The sequence below is a fragment of the Nymphaea colorata genome, chromosome 2, assembly GCF_008831285.2.
Source record: "Nymphaea colorata isolate Beijing-Zhang1983 chromosome 2, ASM883128v2, whole genome shotgun sequence".
NCBI classification, from domain to species: Eukaryota; Viridiplantae; Streptophyta; class Magnoliopsida; order Nymphaeales; family Nymphaeaceae; genus Nymphaea; species Nymphaea colorata.
The window spans coordinates 11426748-11446479 of record NC_045139.1 but is presented as its reverse complement, the minus strand read 5'-3'; the positions used below and the strand labels follow the sequence as shown (position 1 = coordinate 11446479).

Sequence of the window (19732 nt, the reverse complement as noted above, 5' to 3'; positions counted from 1 at the left end):
GCACATACATATATATAAATATATATGTCAAAAAATTTCAAACAGAATAACACATTCGCACATATATATATATATCAAAAAATTACAAACAGAATAAATAACATATTCATAAATCATGATCCAAAATTTATCAAAAGAATAAAAGATAGACACCAAGCAACGATTGACAGTATACTGATCCCAGCATACAGCGGAGACTCACAGAGATGCAGACAAAGGCAGATATTCATATGCACAGTGATGGTGGGTAGATTAATAATGATTTGTTCATTCATTCACAGACTATTAAATATATATGTTTTTTACATTACAAACAGATACAACAAGAGGCATTAATGTTCCGACTAGAGGCAGTGTGCAAGAGGGGATGCGCGCCGAAAGTGTGCAGATGGTGGGCAGCGACGGAGTGTGCAGAGCCACTTTTCACCGGCTGAGATTGTGGGTGGTGATTGGTGAGTGATGGTCGGAGAGATGAGAGATCAATAAATGTGTCGATAACATAAGCATAAGCACAAACAAAAGAAACACAGATTTTTACATTACAAACAAAAGAGGGAACAGAAAAAAAAATGAACAACAAAGAGGGAACCGACTGCAGGTGACGAACATAAAAGGATTCACAAAAAATAAGCCTCAGTCGGTGAAAAGCGCCGTCAGCCGGCACCGGAGATGATGGAAGGCTCAGAAGCTCGACAGAAAATGAGAAAAAGATGAAAAAAAAAGCCAATACCGACGCCGTTCGCATCCAGCCGTCGCCTGTCGCCGCCTTTCGCTGCCATTCATCGCCGGTCCGCCCCTCCTTCGTCGGTCGCCGCTGCCTTCATCGGTGAGAGAAGAAGCAAGGAAACGAAAGGGTTTCGAAAAAGGGAAAAAGGGTTTCGAAAAATTTAACGTTACAATGGTTTAAAACGTTAAAATGAAAAAAAATGATAACATTTAAAACAGACAACTTTAGACTCGGTCAACTTTGATCGAGTCTGAAAATGGTTGAAAATAAGCTTGGGTAGGCGGTCAACGCCGCACCCCGGGCATACCCACCACCGTACCCGTACTGGTACCGGTGTCGTACCGGTACCGTGCGGGTACTCCTCCTTAGGAGGAGTACCCGTGTGACATAGCTTGTTTGCTATAAGCAACTTCAATTCCAAGAAAATATGTTAGTCTTCCCAAATCAGTCATTTGAAAGCATTTCTTAAAAAATTGTTTTACCTATATGATCCCTTCATCATCACTCCCAGTAATAACCATATCATCAACATACAATAATAAAACAATTACACCTATGGAGGTGGTTTTTACAAACATGGCAGTATCAGAGTAACAGGATTGAAAACCTTGATTAAACATGACACTACTAAACTTGTCAAACCAGGCCTTGGGAGCTTGTTTTAAACCATAAAGAGATTTCTTAAGAAGTAAAACTTTGATTTGAGGTAGATCAAAACCAGGAGGAGCACTCATGAAAACTTCATCCTGTAGGTGACCATTTAAGAAGACATTTTTAACATCCATTTGAAAAATAGTCTAATATTTAACAGAAGCAATGGCAATAAGAGTTCTAATAGAAGTCATGCGAGCAACAGGAGCAAAGGTTTCTTCATAATCAATCTCATATTCTTGAGCATATCCCTTAGCAACAAGTCTGACCTTATATCTTTCTAAAGTTTCATCACTTCTAGTTTTGATTTTATAGATCCATCCACAACCAATAGTCTTTTTCCCTGTTGGTAAAGACACAATATCCCAAGTCTTATTGCTTTCAAGAGCTTTAAGCTCAAGATTCATGGCTTCAATCCAATTGGGATCTTCCTTAGCTTCAAGGTAAGAAGATGGCCCATAAAAAGAATCATGTGTCATAAGACAAGCTTGAAATTTTGAAGAAAAAGACTCATAAGAGATAAATCTTTGAGGAGGCCTAATGTGCCTTTGGGATCTCCTAGAGATTGATTAGTTTCTTGATTTTGGGGATCTCTTCTCCTATAAACTAAAATCTCTTTTGGAAGATTGATATGAGTAGGATTATCATTGTTGACTTCTTCAACTTGCACTTCTTCAACTTTATCGGATTCATCATCATCAATATAATCATCATCATCAATATCATTAGTCCAAAGAAAAGCATAATCTTCTAGTTTCTTGGGTTCATTTTTAAAACCATCTTCATTTTCTAAAAAGATCACATTTCTAGAAACATACACTTTGTCTCTTTCAATATCATAACATCTATAACATTTTTGAGTTTCGGAATACCCAATGAAAACACAACAAATAGATTTGAAAGAAAGCTTATCATTTTTGTCACTCAACACAAAACATTTGCAACCAAAGACTTTAAGTCTATTGTAATTAGGTTTAACATGGTGAATTTTTTCAAAAGGATAAACATGTTTCAAAAGTTTGGTAGGCATTCTATTAATTAAATAGGTTGAAGTCAAAACAGCCTCAGCCCAAAAGTTTTTGGGAACATTTTTAGATAAAAGAAGAGCTCTAGTTGTTTCAATAATGTGCCTATGTTTATGCTCGGCCACTCCATTTTGTTGTGGAGTGTTAGGATAAGATCTTTGATGAACAATGCCTTTTTCTTTTAGAAATTGTTGAAATTCATTTGATATAAATTCTCGCTAAAGACTTTAATATTTGACCCAAATTAGGTATAGATCATGTTGTAAAAATCCTTAAAGTTTGTAAATACCTCTGATTTGTGTTTGAGAAAGTAAACCCAAGTATGCCTAGAATAATCATCAATAAAGATCACATAGTACAATAATCCTCCTTTTGACACAATAGGAGCGGGTCCCCACACATCCGAATGCACCAAATCAAAAGATTTTTGGACAGTAAAATTTCTATTATCAAAAGGTAAGACTTTCATTTTTGCCTTAATACAATCATTACAATAAAAGTTCTTTTGACAAAATTTCTCCATGAAGGGAAGATGAGACATTTTTTCTAGATTGGATTGTCCAAGTCTTTGATGCCAAGTTTGAATATCACATTCTTTGGAGATATTGCAAGATGGTCTTGAAAGGTCCAAAAACTCTATGTAGTAGAGATCATTTGTTCTAAAACCTTCCCCAATCTTCTTCTTGGATAGACGGTCTTGTATCAAACATTTGTATTGTGAGAAGATTATATCAAAACCAAGGTCAGCTATTTGAAAAACAGATAATAAATTTAAGCTTAATTTAGGAATGTATCTTACTTGAGGTACTTTTAAAGTTTTGGATCCAAATGTTTGGTCAAGATTTCCAATAAAATCAATTTCAAGAGAAGTACCATCCGCCGTTTTCACAAAAGAATAAGAATCATTTTTGGTGCATTCGGTGAGAAGGGATCCACAAGGAGTCATATGAAAAAATGCACCCGAATCAATAATCCAAGAATACATACTTGAAGAAGTAGATGCCACAGTAGCGCCCAGTGTTGAAGGTGTGCTTCCTCCCTTTAGCAACGGCTGAATAGCTTCAATGATCTTGGGTTGAAGAGCACTTATGAGTTGATCAAGTTGAAATGAGCTTGCTTCTTTCCTTTCTTCTTGAATTGGAGCCGCAACATTGCTTCTTTTGTCAAAAATTCTAAGTTTTGGACATCTAGGCTTGGTATGTCCTTCTTCTTGACAATGATAGCAAATAATTTTTCTTCTTGCTCCTTCATTTGTACGATTGAAGTGAGGAGGTCTATAAGGTCTCAAATGGGCCCCCGGCCTAGATGTGGCAAGAACATTGTTGACGGTTTTTCTATCAAGACAAAGTCAATTTTCTTCCATTTGAAGCTCCGCAATAGTCTCATTCATAGATGGTGTTTTAGAACGATGGAGTAAAGCGGTTTAACACCATCAAATTCGGGTCTAAGACCTATGATAAACTTATAAAACTTGTCACGTTGTATTTGCTTTTCTCTAAGAATAAGATCTTGTGTTTAATGTGGTTCAAAGATACTTAATTCATCATACAATTGATCCATTTCAACCACATAATCTTTAATGGATCTATCTCCTTATTGGAGATTGTGAATTTTGAGTTGAATATTATGCATATAAGCAACATCTCTCATGGTATGAGTTTTCTTTAGATACTCCCACGCTTCTAGGGCAGAATTTAATTTAAAAATTTGCCCACTAGTAGCATTGTCAACACAAGTCAAGAGCCAAGTAATAATTTTGTGATGACTAACACTCCATTCTTCCCATTTCTTATTGTATTCAGCCACTACTTTCTCTTTTTCGGTTCCGTCCAATTCCATAGCCCTTCCATCAACAACTTTAGTAAGGACTAGTTGTGGTTCAAGTTTTGTCCCATCAACTAGTCCCCAAAGGCTTTTACTACGAATAAAATGTTCCATAGTTCTAGCCCATTGTATATAATTTGTTGATGAGAGTTTGAGAAATGGAAGAGAAGAGACTTTGTCATCCATGAGCACAATCAACAAGGTAGATCCACTTACAAGTGATGAAGAAGCTAGCTGCCACGTGAAAAGAAATCCACGGCAAGGATAAAATCTCAGCAACAATAGAAACCAGTCACCCTTCCAGCAGCCACGAGTTCACCACCAAGGGAGCTAAATTCCGTCAAAAAATCACCAAAAAGAGGCCAGCAAAAACACCCTTCTTTTTGTGTAAAACAGCAGCAAGCAATATCTCGAACACTTATAGTGCTTCACAGCTCCAACGAAAGAGTAAAAGCTGAACCTTCAAACTTGAATGGCAGCAAGACAAAAAGCCAAAAACGAGGCTCTGATACCATGTAAATCAGGTCCAAACAAGGCAAATACTTCAAGAATATCACCAACTGAACAAGACAATACACAAGAGGCCTCTAACAAGAGGAGAAACATATATTGATTTCCAACAAGAACACAAGAAGTGGCTTACAAAGCCATGGCAAAACAAGGAACAGCAGTCCCTTATTTATAATACAAGAAAAGAAGAGAGGAGGAGGGGAGATGGCTGTTGGGCCATCTCCAACGGCTAGAAATCTAGTCGTGGAGACAGGCCCAACAGCTAGTTCTCCTCTTAAATAAAAAAAGGTGTAAACAAAAGAAAGGAAAAAGTACAAAAAGAAATGGAAAATTACAAGCATGTCCTAGGTACCCTAAACTATACACATATCTATATATATAAGACATATATTAGCACACTAATATATGTAATATATATATATATATATACATATATATATATAAATATATATATCTTGTGCGAGTGGGTGGGTTTTTACATGACCTAACTAGGGACCCAACCCGTGAACTACTCTGTGAGTGATGAAACAGAGACAGAAATGAAAACACAAAGACAGGAACGAGACTGTGTTAGGCCCATGCCTAACATTTCCCCCCCTCCGAGAACACCTTGTCCTCAAGGCGTGAAATCTGGAACAATCTCCTTTGTAGGCTCCCAGGTTGCTGGTGTGTCTTCATTGGAGATCCATTCTATGAGCCATTCGGTGGTGCAGGAACCATCGCTGTTGCTGTTCCTGCGGATGCCCACACGCCTGAAGGGTTGAGGTGTGGTCTGGTCCTCAATAATGGGAAGAGAAGCTGTTGCTTCCTAAGTGGGTGGATGGGAGCAAGCCTTCAACTTTGAAACGTGAAAGACAGGATGAATGTTACTTCCTTTAGGGAGCAGTAATTCATAGGCCACAGTTCCAATCTTCTTGACAATGTTATAAGGCCCGATGTAACAAGGGGTCAACTTATTGTATTCTTTAGGCAGGCAAAACCCTGCATCGTGAATGGGTTTGCACAAGTATACCCAGTCTCGTTCTTCATAGTGCTGCTCACGATGCCTGCGGTTGTATTGGAGGACCATGCGGTTGCGAGCTACTGCTAGGTGATCCTTAAGGTCCTTAAGGACTGCATCTCGGCACCTGAGTTGAGTGTCAATCTCCTGTTCCCTGGCAGTCCCTGGCTAGTAGTAGAGGTGAACACGAGCCGAGTCAAGCCCGAGTTCAGTCAGCTTGAGCTCGGCTCGACTAATGAAACCTCGAGCTCAAGAATAGCTCGAGGGAAGTAGCTCGAGCTCAACTCGATTAAGGCTCGACAAACTTGTCTGGTAGAATTGATATTCAATGTTATGTGTTGAGCTCGAGTTCAACTCGATTAAGGCTCGACAAACTCGTTTGAATAGAATTGATATTCATCGTTACGTGTTGAGCTCGACTCGATTAAGACTCGACAAACTCGTAAACTCGTTTGAATATATCGGCTTGATTAAGGCTCAACAAACTCGACTAAGGCTCGAGCTCGACTCAGCAGTTACGTGTTGAGCTCGAACTAAACTCGATTATTTGAACGAGTCGACTCATGAACTCGAGTTCGACTCGTTAACCAAATGACTCGCCTCGAACTCGTTCATGAGCCGAGCCTTAACAAGTCGAGCTCAAGTAGTTCGACTCGTTGTTCACCCCTAGCTAGTAGTGGTGAAGGTCAGGTGAAGGCCTGCCATAGACAACTTCAAAAAGGGTGGTCCTGGTGGATGAATGCCGACTGGTATTATAGGAGAACTCAGCCCATGGTAAGTAATTTACCCACAGTCGAGGTCTCTGCCCTGCAAAACAGCATAAGTATGTTTCAAGAGAATGATTTACGACCTCTATTTGCCCATCCGTCTACAGGTGATAAGTTGTACTCATCTGCAGCGCAGTGCCCTGCATTCAAAAATACTCCTTCCAAAAGTTGCTAAGGAAGACGAGGTCTCTGTCGCTGGTTATTTTCTGTGGTATGCAGTTTTCCCACGTTTTCGTGGAAAGCGATGGCCACAGTCTTGGCGGTATAAGGATGGGACAGGGCAATGAAATAGGCGTGTTTCAAGAGACAATCAATCACAACTAGTATGACTGATTTGCCTCTGGACAGGGGTAGTCCTTATACGAAGTCCACGAAGATATCCTCCCATATGAGCTCGGGTGTAGGGAGTGGCTGCAGCAACCCAATGGGCCTCATGGTCTTCTATTTATTCCTTTGGCAAACATCGTAGGGCCCGTATGAAGTCCCTAACAGATCCTTTCATCCCTGGCCAATAGAAAGTATTGCGCAGCCTTCTGTAAGTCTCTACTCCTTCGTGCCCAGCAGCACGTTCATTATGATAGTGCTCCAAGAGCACATTAGGCCAGGATGTTTCAGGTGGTAGATAAATGCACCCTTTGTGATACAAGTAAGGAGATTTCCACTCATATCCATATACTTTGAGAGGATTGGCTGCTAACTGGTCCTTAAGTCATTGAACAGAAACAGCTCCCTACTGTGCCCGTAGGATTTGATACCACAACTGCACCTACACTTGAGACAGAGTTAGCAGGCTGTGAGTGGATTGTGGTACTGACTTGGAGAGGCTGTTGGCTGTGACGTTCTCCTTTCCCTTATGAAAATGTACCTCAAAGTAGAAGCCTATCAACTTGAGGAGCCCTTTCTGCGATGCTGGGGTCAATGCTGCTTGTTGTAGGCAATACTAGAGAGTTGAGACTTTGATGATCTGTTAGCACCAAGAATCGCTGTCCCAGGAGGTAATGCTTCCACTTGACTGCAAGGACGATGGCGATCAACTCTGTTTTGTATGCGGACTTGCTGCCGAAGGTGACTCCCATAGCTCTACTAAAATAGGCTACGGGGTGGCTGTTTTGGCTCAAGATCGCACCCACGCTTAGGTCTGACGCATCCAACTCCACTGTGAAAGGCTGCTGGAAATTAGGCAATTACAAGACAGGTGCCACTGTGACTGCTTGTTTCAGCCCTTGGAAGCCCTGATCTGCCTTCTCATTCCATACGAATTTTCCCCTTTTTGTCAGCTCAGTTAGGGGGGCCACTATGGTGCCATACCGATGGACGAACTTGTGATTGTATCCAATGAGTCCCAAGAATGCGCACAGTTCTCTCACTGTCTGCGGTGTCCTCCATTCCTTAATGGCCTGAACCTTTTCTCCTTCCATGCTAACTCTGGCCTGACTAATAACATGACCCAGGTATGAGATCTCTCTTGTACCGAATGAGAACTTTGAGGGCATAGCATGTAGCTGATTCTGCTGCAACATGTTAAGCACAGCCCGTAAGTGTTGTAGGTGGTGCCTCTTCCCTGCTATAGACGAGAATATTGTCATTGCAGGTAAGGGTGGAACAAGTCATTCAACAATGACTGAAAAGTCGATGGTGCATTTGTTAGGCCAAAGGGCATGACGGTGAACTCGTAGTGCCCGTCGTGAGTGTGGAAGGCAGTTTTGGGGATGTCCTCCATTGTTACCCTGATCTGGTGGTAACTGGAGCACAAATCCAGAGTGCTCCCTGCAGCTCATTGAGCAAGTATTCAACCACAGGAAGCGCCATTACCGATTCTTGATCATAATGGCGTTCAGGGCGTGGTAATCTACACAAAACCACCAGCTGTCGACCTTTTTATTGGCCAACAGGGCGGGCAATGCAAAAGAGCTTCTGCTCACCTGAATTATCTCAGATTCCAGCATCTCTTGCACGAGCTGTTTCAAGGCCTCCTGCTTTTGACTGTAGCAGTAGGGTCTGGATTTCACGAATTCGACCGCTTGATGCAATCCAATGTGATGCTAGTGCTAGCGCCAAGGGGGCAAGCTGGTGGGTAGCAAGAAGACCAGTTGAACTCCTTGAGCAGACTTTCAAGGACAGTAGAACAGAGGTCTGTCCACTGTGATCGAGGCTCATTGGTTCCCTGTTTCGGCAGTAGCAGAAAGGAAGCCACTGGTCCCTTGAGTAGACGCATGGCTGAGTTTTCTTTACAGACCTTCCTGGGAGCTTCCTCGAGTGTTAATTTTTCCTCACCTGGGCCGCGAAATTGCATCTTCATACCAACAAAATCCTAGACCACTTGTCCAATGTTGCGCAGCCATTGGATTCCCAAAACCAAGTCAGCTCCAGCTATGGTGAGTGTGCACAGTTGGACAGGAAAGTTGTGGCCCTGTATTTCAAAAATTTCCTGATGGCACCTGCCCCTGCACTTGAGGTTACTGCCGTCCCCAACCACCACGTCGAAGCAGGCTGCATTTCAACACTGCATCCCAGGGCGCAGGCAGATTTCTCACAAATGAAGTTGTGCATTGATCTAGTGTTGATCAACACACTTACCTTCCTGCCACGCAATTGTCCCTCAATCCTCATCAGTTGGGGAACTTCATCCCCTGCTAGCACGTGTAGGGATATCTCTGGCGGCGCCTCTTCAATCGAAATTGTTGTGCCTTTAACGAGTTGGGGGGCTCCTCCCCTTCCTTAACCAAATACATATGCAATCGCCTGCAATTATGCCCTAGTGCCCATCGCAATGGAAGCAAATGCCCTGATGTCACTTCTCCCTTACGTGCTTAGGCGTCAGATGCCTCACAACTGATTGAGGTAGGTTGCCGGTCTTGGCTCCTATTGCTGCAGTACGAAGAGCTTTAGCCTTCACGGGACCTCGTGGAATGCTCTTGGCGTCTAGCCAGGTCCTACTGGTTAGATTCAGGTGTCGGTATTTTTTCTTTCACGGTGGGAGAAATTTCAAAACATTTTGACAAGGCCCGGGGTTTCATCGCTTGCACTTTTATTCATAGTTCGTCCTTGAGACCTCCGACAAAAGCCCCCATAAGGGCCTCCAAGGGTCAGCCGCAAACCATGTTCGTAAGTGCCTCGAAATTTTCTTGATACTCCACCACTGCCTCCATCTGCCTAATTCTCGAGAGCTCGACATTATAGTTGTGGTAGGCAGAAGGCCCAAAATGGGCGGTGATCTCCGTGACAAGGGTCTCCCAATCAAGTTTTCCCTAATGTGACAGTAGCCAGTGATACCAACAGATCGCCGCCCCTTCGAAGTAGACAACCACTTGCTTCACCCTCTACTCTCCGACAATCCCCTGGCATTCGAAGTACTGTTTTGATCGGAACACCCAGCTAATAGGGTCATCTCTGGAGAACCTCTAAAATTCCATCTTTGAAGGTTTCTAGAAGATCCCTTTGCTCCATTCGGTGTCCAAGTACTCCCCCTTCGTTCATTTGGTCTACGCCTGCTCTGAGCTAGGAGAGCATTGCGTACCTTGCCAGAGGGTTTCATGTAACATGGTTGTCATCATCTGCTGCTCTGCGATCAGGGTGTCTAGGTGTGCGCCCATTCCGTCCAGGCATTGCTCCATCAGGTGCATCCGCCCATCTAGGCCCCTATCGCTGCTTCTACCTGGTTCCGGTGGTGCTCCATCGCCGGCATCGTGTCCCATGCCGTGATCCTCTCTGCCATGATGCCTTAGCTCTGATACCTTGATAGCCAACAAATAGCTATCACCTTCAGTCTCAAATTCTAACTCTCTGTCTTAAGTGCACAGAATAAGCACACAGAAGCCCAGCTTCGAAAGTAATCTCATTCCATTAAGGTTTTAATTCCCTTAAGGTGTGTATATATATCTTGTGCGAGTGGGTGGGTTTATTACATGACCTAACTAGGGACCCAAGCCATGAACTGCTTTGTGAGTACTAAAACAGAGATAGAAATGAAAACATAAAGACAGTAACGAGATTGTGTTAGGCCCATGCCTAACAGACTTCAGTTTTAAGAAATATATTACTATATGACAAATCAAGCACCTGTCAGGCTGCTCACACGGTCTTCAACTCTTGAGATCTCTGAAACAGTACCAGACAGAAACACTAAATCCATTTTTAATGGCAGCTTCGCAGAAATCTGGAAAATCATGAAAAAAAGCAAAAAATGATCACATCAAATTTTCTTGATAGTTCATATTAATCAACATGCATGTACCAGACCTTGAAAATAACAAGATCCATATGAGAAAAAAAAAAGCAAGGTCCAATTTGTTCCTCACAAACAAAGAACCTGAAATATAGCAACGTTTGAAGAATCCTCAGACATGTCAAATAGCTGCAAGCGACCCATTCTTCTTGCCTGAGCCAAATCACACAACCAACAAGAAACATTTATCAGATGTCAACAAAAAGAACAAATTGGAAAAAAAAAGGAGAAATGGTCCCTGCACAAACAATGTTGCCATGACCTACCACGGGAACTAATTTAGTAGAAATACTGAGCAAGTTTCTAATGAGACAAGAAACTAAATTTTTGGAAATGACATTATATTAAGCTGCAGTTCCTCTTATGTGTTCATCACAAATATGATATTTGACTACAATCAATATTTCAAGAAGAACTATAAGCAATCATTTTCTCAAAAGACTTCCAGAAATTTTTTACACGCACACAAATAGATACAAGCACAGGAAAGACCATAACAAACTTGTTTCCATTTGTCTGGAATAAGAATACAAACATTTCAGTTACAAAGAAACTGATAAAACGAAGTAAACATTGATGTTCAAAGTTTCAAACTGAGGCATAGGCTTCCCAAGAATCTGTTATAGAGTATCTGCAACTTTAGGTTTGTGAAAGTCCAACTATGTGGTTATCACATTTAGAGTAACAGAAGTTTGTTCACCACATACAAAATATTCATTATGCAAACAATTTAAAAGACTAAATGTACAAAAGACACCACAACTGCAAGTGCTGCTTAGACAAGCTGTGTTTAGTTATAAAAGTGGCAAGTTATGAATCCAGCATGATAAGCAATTAAAAACCCAATTTACAAAGATCACCTCAACTGCAAGTGCTGCTTGGACAAGCTCTGTTAAGTTATGAAAGTGAGAAGTCTTGAATCCAGCATGATGAATTTCTGCACTGTCCTGCAGATGATGAGAAAGAATAGAGAGCAGTTATGCTCGATGTGATGTGTAGAAAACTTACCCTTCAATGGGATTTATAACAAAATCACATGATCAAAGTTTATATTACAGCTATATTTCACTTTAACGCATCCTCGCATATACCATTCACATAATGCGGCTGCCCTACTACCCTGTTAAGTGTTTCCATGTGACATAGTATAAGATCCTTATCTGCTTTGAAGCATTCTAGTGCACAGAACTGCTCAGACCAAAAACTCCAATATGCCCACTCACATCATTTTCAGAAGAATTTAAGAAGATGCAAGCAAGAGCATTACCATCCTCATATAGAATGACTGTTAAAGCATGGGATCAACTTAACCTTAAGAGAAGAGAATGAGGGTGAGGCTTACATTGAAGTGCAACATCTGGGATCTCACCAAGAAGAGGGAGGCTTCTCTATTTCCAGCTTCCGGTAAAAAATAATGATGACACAAGCCATTCGCGATAGTACTTATTAATCAATTTCAATCATATGCATTCTCATAAAGACATAGGTTCTACATATCAGTCCTTGACCCATTAATCTCAATTTCAAGTTGAAGTCAAGAAAAGTGTGGGCCATGCCTTCTCATGGTTGTGCAAGTAAGACTGGTGGGGGGCTAGTGAACTAGTCCTGGTGTTTAAATCAAGGTGAGGCTGGCCCATCAAATGATTCTCATCCCCGAGAAGGCTCCTCGTCGATAAAATGAACAAGTAAAAAAAAAAAAAGGTAAGGAAGGGGACTGGTCAACCAGATATTGGTGTTTCTATAGGAGGCAAGCCCCTTAGGTCACTTGCATCCTAGAATGCTTCTCTTTGTTGAAAATAAAGACAAAAGGATGTCACTTTAAATCGCAGATGCATTGCAAGGCAACTTGGCTACAAGACTTGCCAAAAGAAATAACAAATAAAACCACATGCAGGAATATACAGACATACACATGCACAATAACGACAGATGTCATAGAGAGAAATTCAGTCATTCATGCACCAATATAAAGAATACTAACAAATCAAAAATGAGATATAGAAAATATAATCTTTTATACAGTTAAAGATCAATTTTTTAGACTGGTAGATTAGGAAGCCTACATGTGGATTTATATGTAGCTCCCACATTCCAACATCTTCACGTGAACCAGATGACAAACGAGCAGCCCTGGAATAACCTGTGAGCAGTTTGTCTATGTTCACAGCATGTTCTTCCTCATCGGCCAGATAGAAGAAAAGATGAAAATTTTCAAATGGCATCTCCGTTAAGGAAGACCTGCAGAGGGACCATTACAAAAACTTAGCTAGTAAAAGGAATCAGAAGAGATAAATGATTCCGCATTCTTTTTTTATTATCACTTTATTCCAGGTGTAAAAGTAAACCGTGCTTAGCTCTTTCAATCCTTGAGATCATGTTTAGTTTTTCTTTATCTCCACATTTAATCATGTATCCTTTCAAGATGGATATATTATTATTTCATTGAATAAACTGATGACCAAGCATCAACAATTTAGTTCAACATTCAGTTGGTCCAGTGAGAAATGTTAAAGTTAATAGGTCTAATCCTGCTCATATCAGTCAAAGTCTATTTATGTCCTCCTTATTGCAATATGTTTTAACTTAGTCTACAGTTTTACCCCTTGTAAGTGAGGTCAGTCTTTTATTAACTAAGGGTAGTCTTGCATTTTACTGTCTTTAGTAGAGTATTAATTAGGGTTTTGTTCCCTATTGCTGTAACTTTCTCTTTTACACAAGAAGAGAATGACGTGAAGAGTGTTGCTGCTGCTGATGTACTCTCATGCAATTGAAATAGCATTGAATCTTCATGTTTTCTATGTTTGGCTTTGTTGAATTTAACATGGTATTAGAGCTAGAAGATGCAGTTTTGTTTAGATTAGCCTTTGCTGTGCGTTTTGGTGAAATGACTGTTCGTATTCCTCCGGTGGAAGCTGCCCTGCTGCTTGACACAGGAATATTGTGTGCTGAAGGTATGTGTATGGGTTGATGTTGGCTGATGTATTGTGCCCATTTTTATGTCTTGGGTCGCTGGTTTCTGAACCTTGCTAGCTGACGTGAGGCAGTAGCAGTTCTATTTTTGAGACAATAGTAAGAATATATTACAAACACATGAACATAAAGGTACATGAAAGGAACAAACACCAAAACGCACAATCGATGATCTTATTGTTAGCTGACGTGAGGCAGTAGCAGTTTTTTTGTCTTTTGATTGTGAGGCTGGGTTGCATCAGCTGCTCTGAAGGTTAGTTTCATCCATCGTATGATGCTTATTTGTTTGCCTGGTACACTGCAAAAGTCTTGAATAAATTACTACCAATATCCACTATTTAGCTGTGATTGATACGCATGTGGTTACTGCTACCATACAAGCAGCTTTAAAGTTAATGAAGACTTGATCGTTGGAGAGGAGAGAGTCTTGTTTGCAGCAGTTTTGAAGGATTGAATTAAATTTTGTTCTGGGACAGCTTTGGAAAGTGTTGTGCAGATGAATATTATCAAGTATTTATTTCCTCATGACTGTGCTGTTGCTGCCTACTGTTTTGGCGTTAATAAGTCTGGCTTGAGTATCTATTGTGTTGGAAGGCTGGTTGATTGTAGTCAGTTCTTGGCATTGTTATCAGTTTGTTTTCCCAGCTATCAGTTATTATTCATTGTAGCTGGGAATATTTTGTTTGATGGACTGTAAAATATGGATAAGGTAAAAGTGTTGCAGGCGTTAGATGTGACTAAGTCTTTTGGTGGAAATGGAAATAATGATAGAATGTTTGAGAAGAAAAGAGATATGAATAATATACAATGCCATTACTGTAAGGAACTAGGACATATGAAATCTAATTGTCCTATATTAAAGAAGAAAGGAGTATATGATGCTGATTCACTTGGAGATAAAAATGAAAATGACGGAGTGTTGACATCTAGAGTACAACCAAAGGAAGATTCTTTTGCAGGAGATAAAGACCACAGTCTCATGCTAACATTCTAGAAAGCATTCAGCAACTTCTTGCACCTAGTGAGTTTGTCGTTCCCACTTCCTCTATATCTTCTTCCAGTAATGCATTTGCAGGTATACCCTGTGCAACTCCGACTTGGCTTTTAGATTCTGGTGCCTCATGTCACATGACATCAAATGAGGCCATTCTAACTAATTGTCATCCTTGTTCTGGGTTTTTTAAAGACTGTGAATGGTTCTTCCATGTCTATAATCAAATCAGGTTCAATCACTCCCAATTCTTATCCTGAGAGAAACCTACATGTTGATGATGTGTATCATGTTCCCTCTCTTACTGTGAACCTAATTTCTGTTGGTCAAGTTCCTAAGCAAAATTGTACTGTCACTTTTTCTCCGGTGGATTGTGATGTGCAGGACCTAGGAAGAAGATTGGAATTGGCCATAGAAGATGTGACTTATACAGTTATACTATCTTGATTGGCTAGACATGAGTTCTTTAAGGAGAGACAAGAATGGGGTATATGCATCAGTAAGAGATGAATCAATGTTATGGCATCAATGATTAGGACATGTGTCAAATCTAAACGGAAACTTATTTTGAAACTTTTTGATGATTCCAAGATCGTGATATCTGACGATGTGAAAATTTGTCAAAGTTGTAGACTTGCAAAGACTTATGCCTTACCTTCTTGTCCGAGAGAAATTGAATCAGTAAAACCATTTGACTTGATACATTCAGACACTTGGGGGCCATCTCCCAATTTGTCAAATGGGGGGTCAGCTTATTTTGTGACCTTTACTAGGTTTACTTGGATATTCTTTATGAGAAATAGAAACGAACTTTATGATATATTAGAAAGGTACTGTGCTATGATTGAAACTCAGCTTTCAGCTAAAATCAAAATCTTATGTTCAGATTCAGGAGGAGAATACATTAGTCAGGTGTTTGAAATAATTTGCAAAAAAAAGGTATGTTGCACCAAAAAATCTTGTTCCTATACACCTGAACAAAATGAAGTGGCTGAAAGGAAAAATAGACACATATTTGGGACTACTAAATCTCTTCTTTTTGCTACGAATGTTCGAAGGTCTATTGGGTTGATGCAGTTTGTATGGCGGTATATCCAATAAATCGTATGCCATCAGAAGTCTTAGGTGGAATGCCTCCTTATGAGAAATTGTATGGACATAAACCAAATTACAACATGATGAAAGTTTTTGGAGGATATTTGCTTTGTACTTATACCAAAGCAATTAAGAGACAAGCATTCACCTAGAGCTGCAAACTTGCAAAGTGTTGTTTCTCAGAAAATAAGAAAGGTTACAAATGTTATGATCCAATTGGAAGAAAAATGTGGGTTTCAAAGCATGTAATATTTCACGAGTATGAGCCATAGTTTATACAAGAAAGTGAAAAGACAAAGAATTGTGATGTAGATCTATCCTTTCTAATGACATATCCCTCATAGTATAAGATTGAAAAGGAAGAAATACAGTCAAAAAGTAGAAGAAGAAGCTCTCATGATGATCTTGAAAAAGAAAATGACATCAGCCAAGTCTATCAACGAAGAAAAAAAGACATTATTCATGTGCCTTTTCTTGAGCAGTCTGAGCCATTTGAAGAAGGACCAAATGAGGCCAATTTTAATCTGATGCCTTCTATTGATCCTGACCCTCCGATTCATGGAGAGAATTCCTCCTCATCCTCTTCCCACATGGCTCCTTCTCCTTCTTAGGTACATCATAGTTCAAGAGTCTCAACTCTTCCCTCTCGTTTTGTTTCTTATAATTCTTTTTCTCCCAAACATCGTACTTTCCTTGCCTTGATTCATTCTTATGATGAGCCCAAGTCTCATGAGGAAGCAACATCTAAGGAGGAATGGCGACTTGCTATGTTTGAGGACCTGAATGCTCTAGAAGAAATGAAAGCTTGGGACTTGGTGAAACTTCCTCCAGGGAAGAATGTTGTGGGTTGTAAGTGGGTATCTAAAATTAAGACAAAGGCAGATGGATCAACTGAACATTACAAGGCAAGATTAGTTGCAAAAGGCTACAATCAATTTGGAATAGATTATTCAGAAACATTTGCTCCAGTTGCTCATATGACCACTATTGAAACTTTTTTTGTAGTTGTTTCAACCAAACAATGGAATCTATAGCAGCTTGATGTAAAGAATGCATTTTTCAATGGAGATTTAGATGAAGAAATCTACATGCAGCTTCCTCAAGGTGTTTCAGATTTAGAAGGAAGAGTGTCTAAATTGAAAAGAGCTCTATATGGGCTGAAACAAGCCCCAAGAGTTTGGTTTGAAAAGTTCAATTCAGCAATTAAAGAAATTGGATTTAGTCAAAGTTTTCATGAACCAGCTTTGTTTGTATCTTCCACAAAAAAAAGGAAAATGTTTGTTACTTTTGTATGTGGATGATATGATTATTACAGGCGATGATTTCGAACTTATTGATGAAACAAAGAAGAAATTAGCACAAATGTTTAAAATGAAGGATCTGGGATTTCTAAAGTACTTCTTGGGTCTTGAGGTTGCCTACTCAACAAGGGGCTTGTTTTTGTCCCAACATAAGTATGCAGCTGAGGTGACTAAGGCTAGACTATATGATGAAAAGAAGAAAATAGTTTCACCGATGGAGGCAAATGTGAAACTAAAGCCTTGTGAAGGGAAAGAATTGAAAGGCTCAACTGTTTATAGGCAACTTATTGGCATTCTGATTTATCTCACTATTTCTAGGTCTGACAGAACATATGCAGCTCATGTGGTTAGTCAGTTTATGAATGCACCTAGATCAACACATTTAGATGTTGTCTTGGGGATTATTAGATATATAAGAGATACGATGGACTATGGCATGTTCTTTTCATCATCTAATTCTGAAGACCTTGTGGCCTATTGTGATGTTGATTTTGGTGGATCAGTTCATGACAGAATATCCACCACAGGATTTTGTATTTTCCTTGGCAATTCTATGATCTCCGAGAAGAGGAAAAAAAAAACAACACAAAGTGGCTTTACCTACAGCTGAAGCCGAATATAGGGCTATGACCCAAACTACAGTTGAGATAATCTGGATAAGGTGGCTGCTAAATGAGATTGGGGTTCCGGTTGTTAATAAGACTATGTTGATGTGTGACAACATGAGTGCTATTCATATTGCCAAAAATCCAGAGTTTCATGAAAGAACTAAATATATTGAGATTGATTGCCATTTTACAAGGAAAGCATATGAAGAATGATTAATATTTATAGAACATATAAGGACTGAAGACCAAGTTGCTGATATGTTTACAAAGAGCCTGTCACCATCTAAGTTTAGAAATTTGTTGGCAAACTTGGTATGATCTCTCTTAATTGTGCCAAATTTGAGGGGAAGTCTAATTCTGCTCATATCAGTCAAAGTCTACAGTTTTACCCCTTGTAAGTGAGATCACTCATCTATTAACTAAGGGTAGTCTTGTATTTTACTATCTTTAGTAAAGTATTAATTAGGTTTTGTTCCCTATTGCTGTAACTTTCTCTTTTACACAAGAAGAGAATGACGTGAAGAGTGCTATTGCTCCTGATGTACTCTCGTGCAGATTGAAATAACATTGGATCTTCTTGTTTTCTATGTTTGGGTTTGTTGGATTTAACAAGAAATACTGAAAAGGAAAACTTGGCTTCTAGAGACCCTCAATCAACTTAGTCACTTGCAGAAGGAAAACTTGTAAATGAGTCAAGCTGACAAAGATAGCATCATTGATGAGAAAGATTAATATATTACCCATTATACTGTGCCTCAACTCGAACTGCCCAATCTCCTCCATAGCCACTTCCACTCGCATGGGCTTTCACAAAGCTGGTAGCAATAATAAGATCTTGGTCAACCAACACCTGTGGTCAAATACTTAAAATCAATATCGCAAAATGTTAACCTAACCACACCAGTTGGGTCCAAAGCTATATGCATAATGTAATAACAATAAAAAAATGAAAATTTAATTTTTTTAATATTAAAAGTCACAAAAAAACATAAAAAATAAAAATAATAAGAAAATATTAGGAAAAGCAGTGTTTTATGTATTGCATGATATGGAGGCATATCTTACTTTATGTTCATAAAGTTTGGAAAAAATGTTGGGATCCACTCTTGTTTTTAGATGAAGGGCGTACGACACCCATATCACATGTAACGTGCCATACACACAGTATTTCACTTTTTTTTTTTCATTTGACTCTTTTAGGGTTTCTGCCCTTTCATATTTGGCATATGCCATTGTTGCCAGTGGCTTTCTTCAGCATCACTGGCGGCTTTCAGCATCGTCGGGGACTCCATCGTATGTAGTTTTCCCCTTTTTAGCAGCTTAAGCTTGTTGCTAATGCTGTTATATGTTGTTAATAACCTAATTGCTATGCCCTGCTCATCTCAGTTCTGCCTTTGGCCCTTCAATTTAAACTCTTAAAGTCTGAAATTTATATATGTTTTTTTAGTATATTTATGTTGCTTGTTTGTTTAAATGTACATTGCAAGAGGCAAAGGAGGATGAGGAGGTTGCGGAGGTGGACATGGAAGAGGAAGAATAACCGAAAGAATGATCTCTATTTATGTTTTATGAGATTATATGTAGGAACTATGAAAGGAACATTGTCTTAATGATGTCATCATATTTTTTTTTATTTTTTTTTGAATTAAATATATATATTATCGTTGTACCGCCGTACCAATATTAGCAAAAACATCGTACCCGTACCCGTACCTATGTGACATAGGTTACAACATAGGTTACAACATAAAAGGTTGAATGACTTTGTTTATATTTCATATAACATGAGGTAGACTGGTAGAGATAAGCATAATAAGCTAGGATAGCCTTGTTTTGTTAGTTACATGCACTTTTTTTTATAATATATCTCAACAAATTTTCTCTTATTTATTTTAAGCAATTAGGAAAAATATCAGCAAGAGAGCATACAACTCAATTTGATCCTATCCACTCGGCGTACTTTGATATGTTGGTTTCATGGGTTGATGAAGAACCAACTGCAATGTTCGAGAAGGAAGTTCTCGAGCAGTAGAATTTT

General features: G+C 39.5%; 1 protein-coding gene across 1 annotated transcript in view; it reads right to left on the bottom strand.

Moving 5' to 3' along the window:
• The window catches only part of LOC116248809 (mannosyl-oligosaccharide glucosidase GCS1-like), a 52902-nt gene that overhangs the window by 30211 nt on the left and 2959 nt on the right, over positions 1 to 19732 (bottom strand). The window contains exons 4-8 of the mRNA XM_031621789.2: positions 18435 to 18544; positions 12793 to 12967; positions 11590 to 11676; positions 10814 to 10882; positions 10564 to 10660 (exon numbers count right to left, since the gene is read on the bottom strand). Coding sequence (XP_031477649.1) covers positions 10564 to 10660; positions 10814 to 10882; positions 11590 to 11676; positions 12793 to 12967; positions 18435 to 18544 — 538 coding nt within the window. The remainder of the gene's footprint in view (positions 1 to 10563; positions 10661 to 10813; positions 10883 to 11589; positions 11677 to 12792; positions 12968 to 18434; positions 18545 to 19732) is intronic.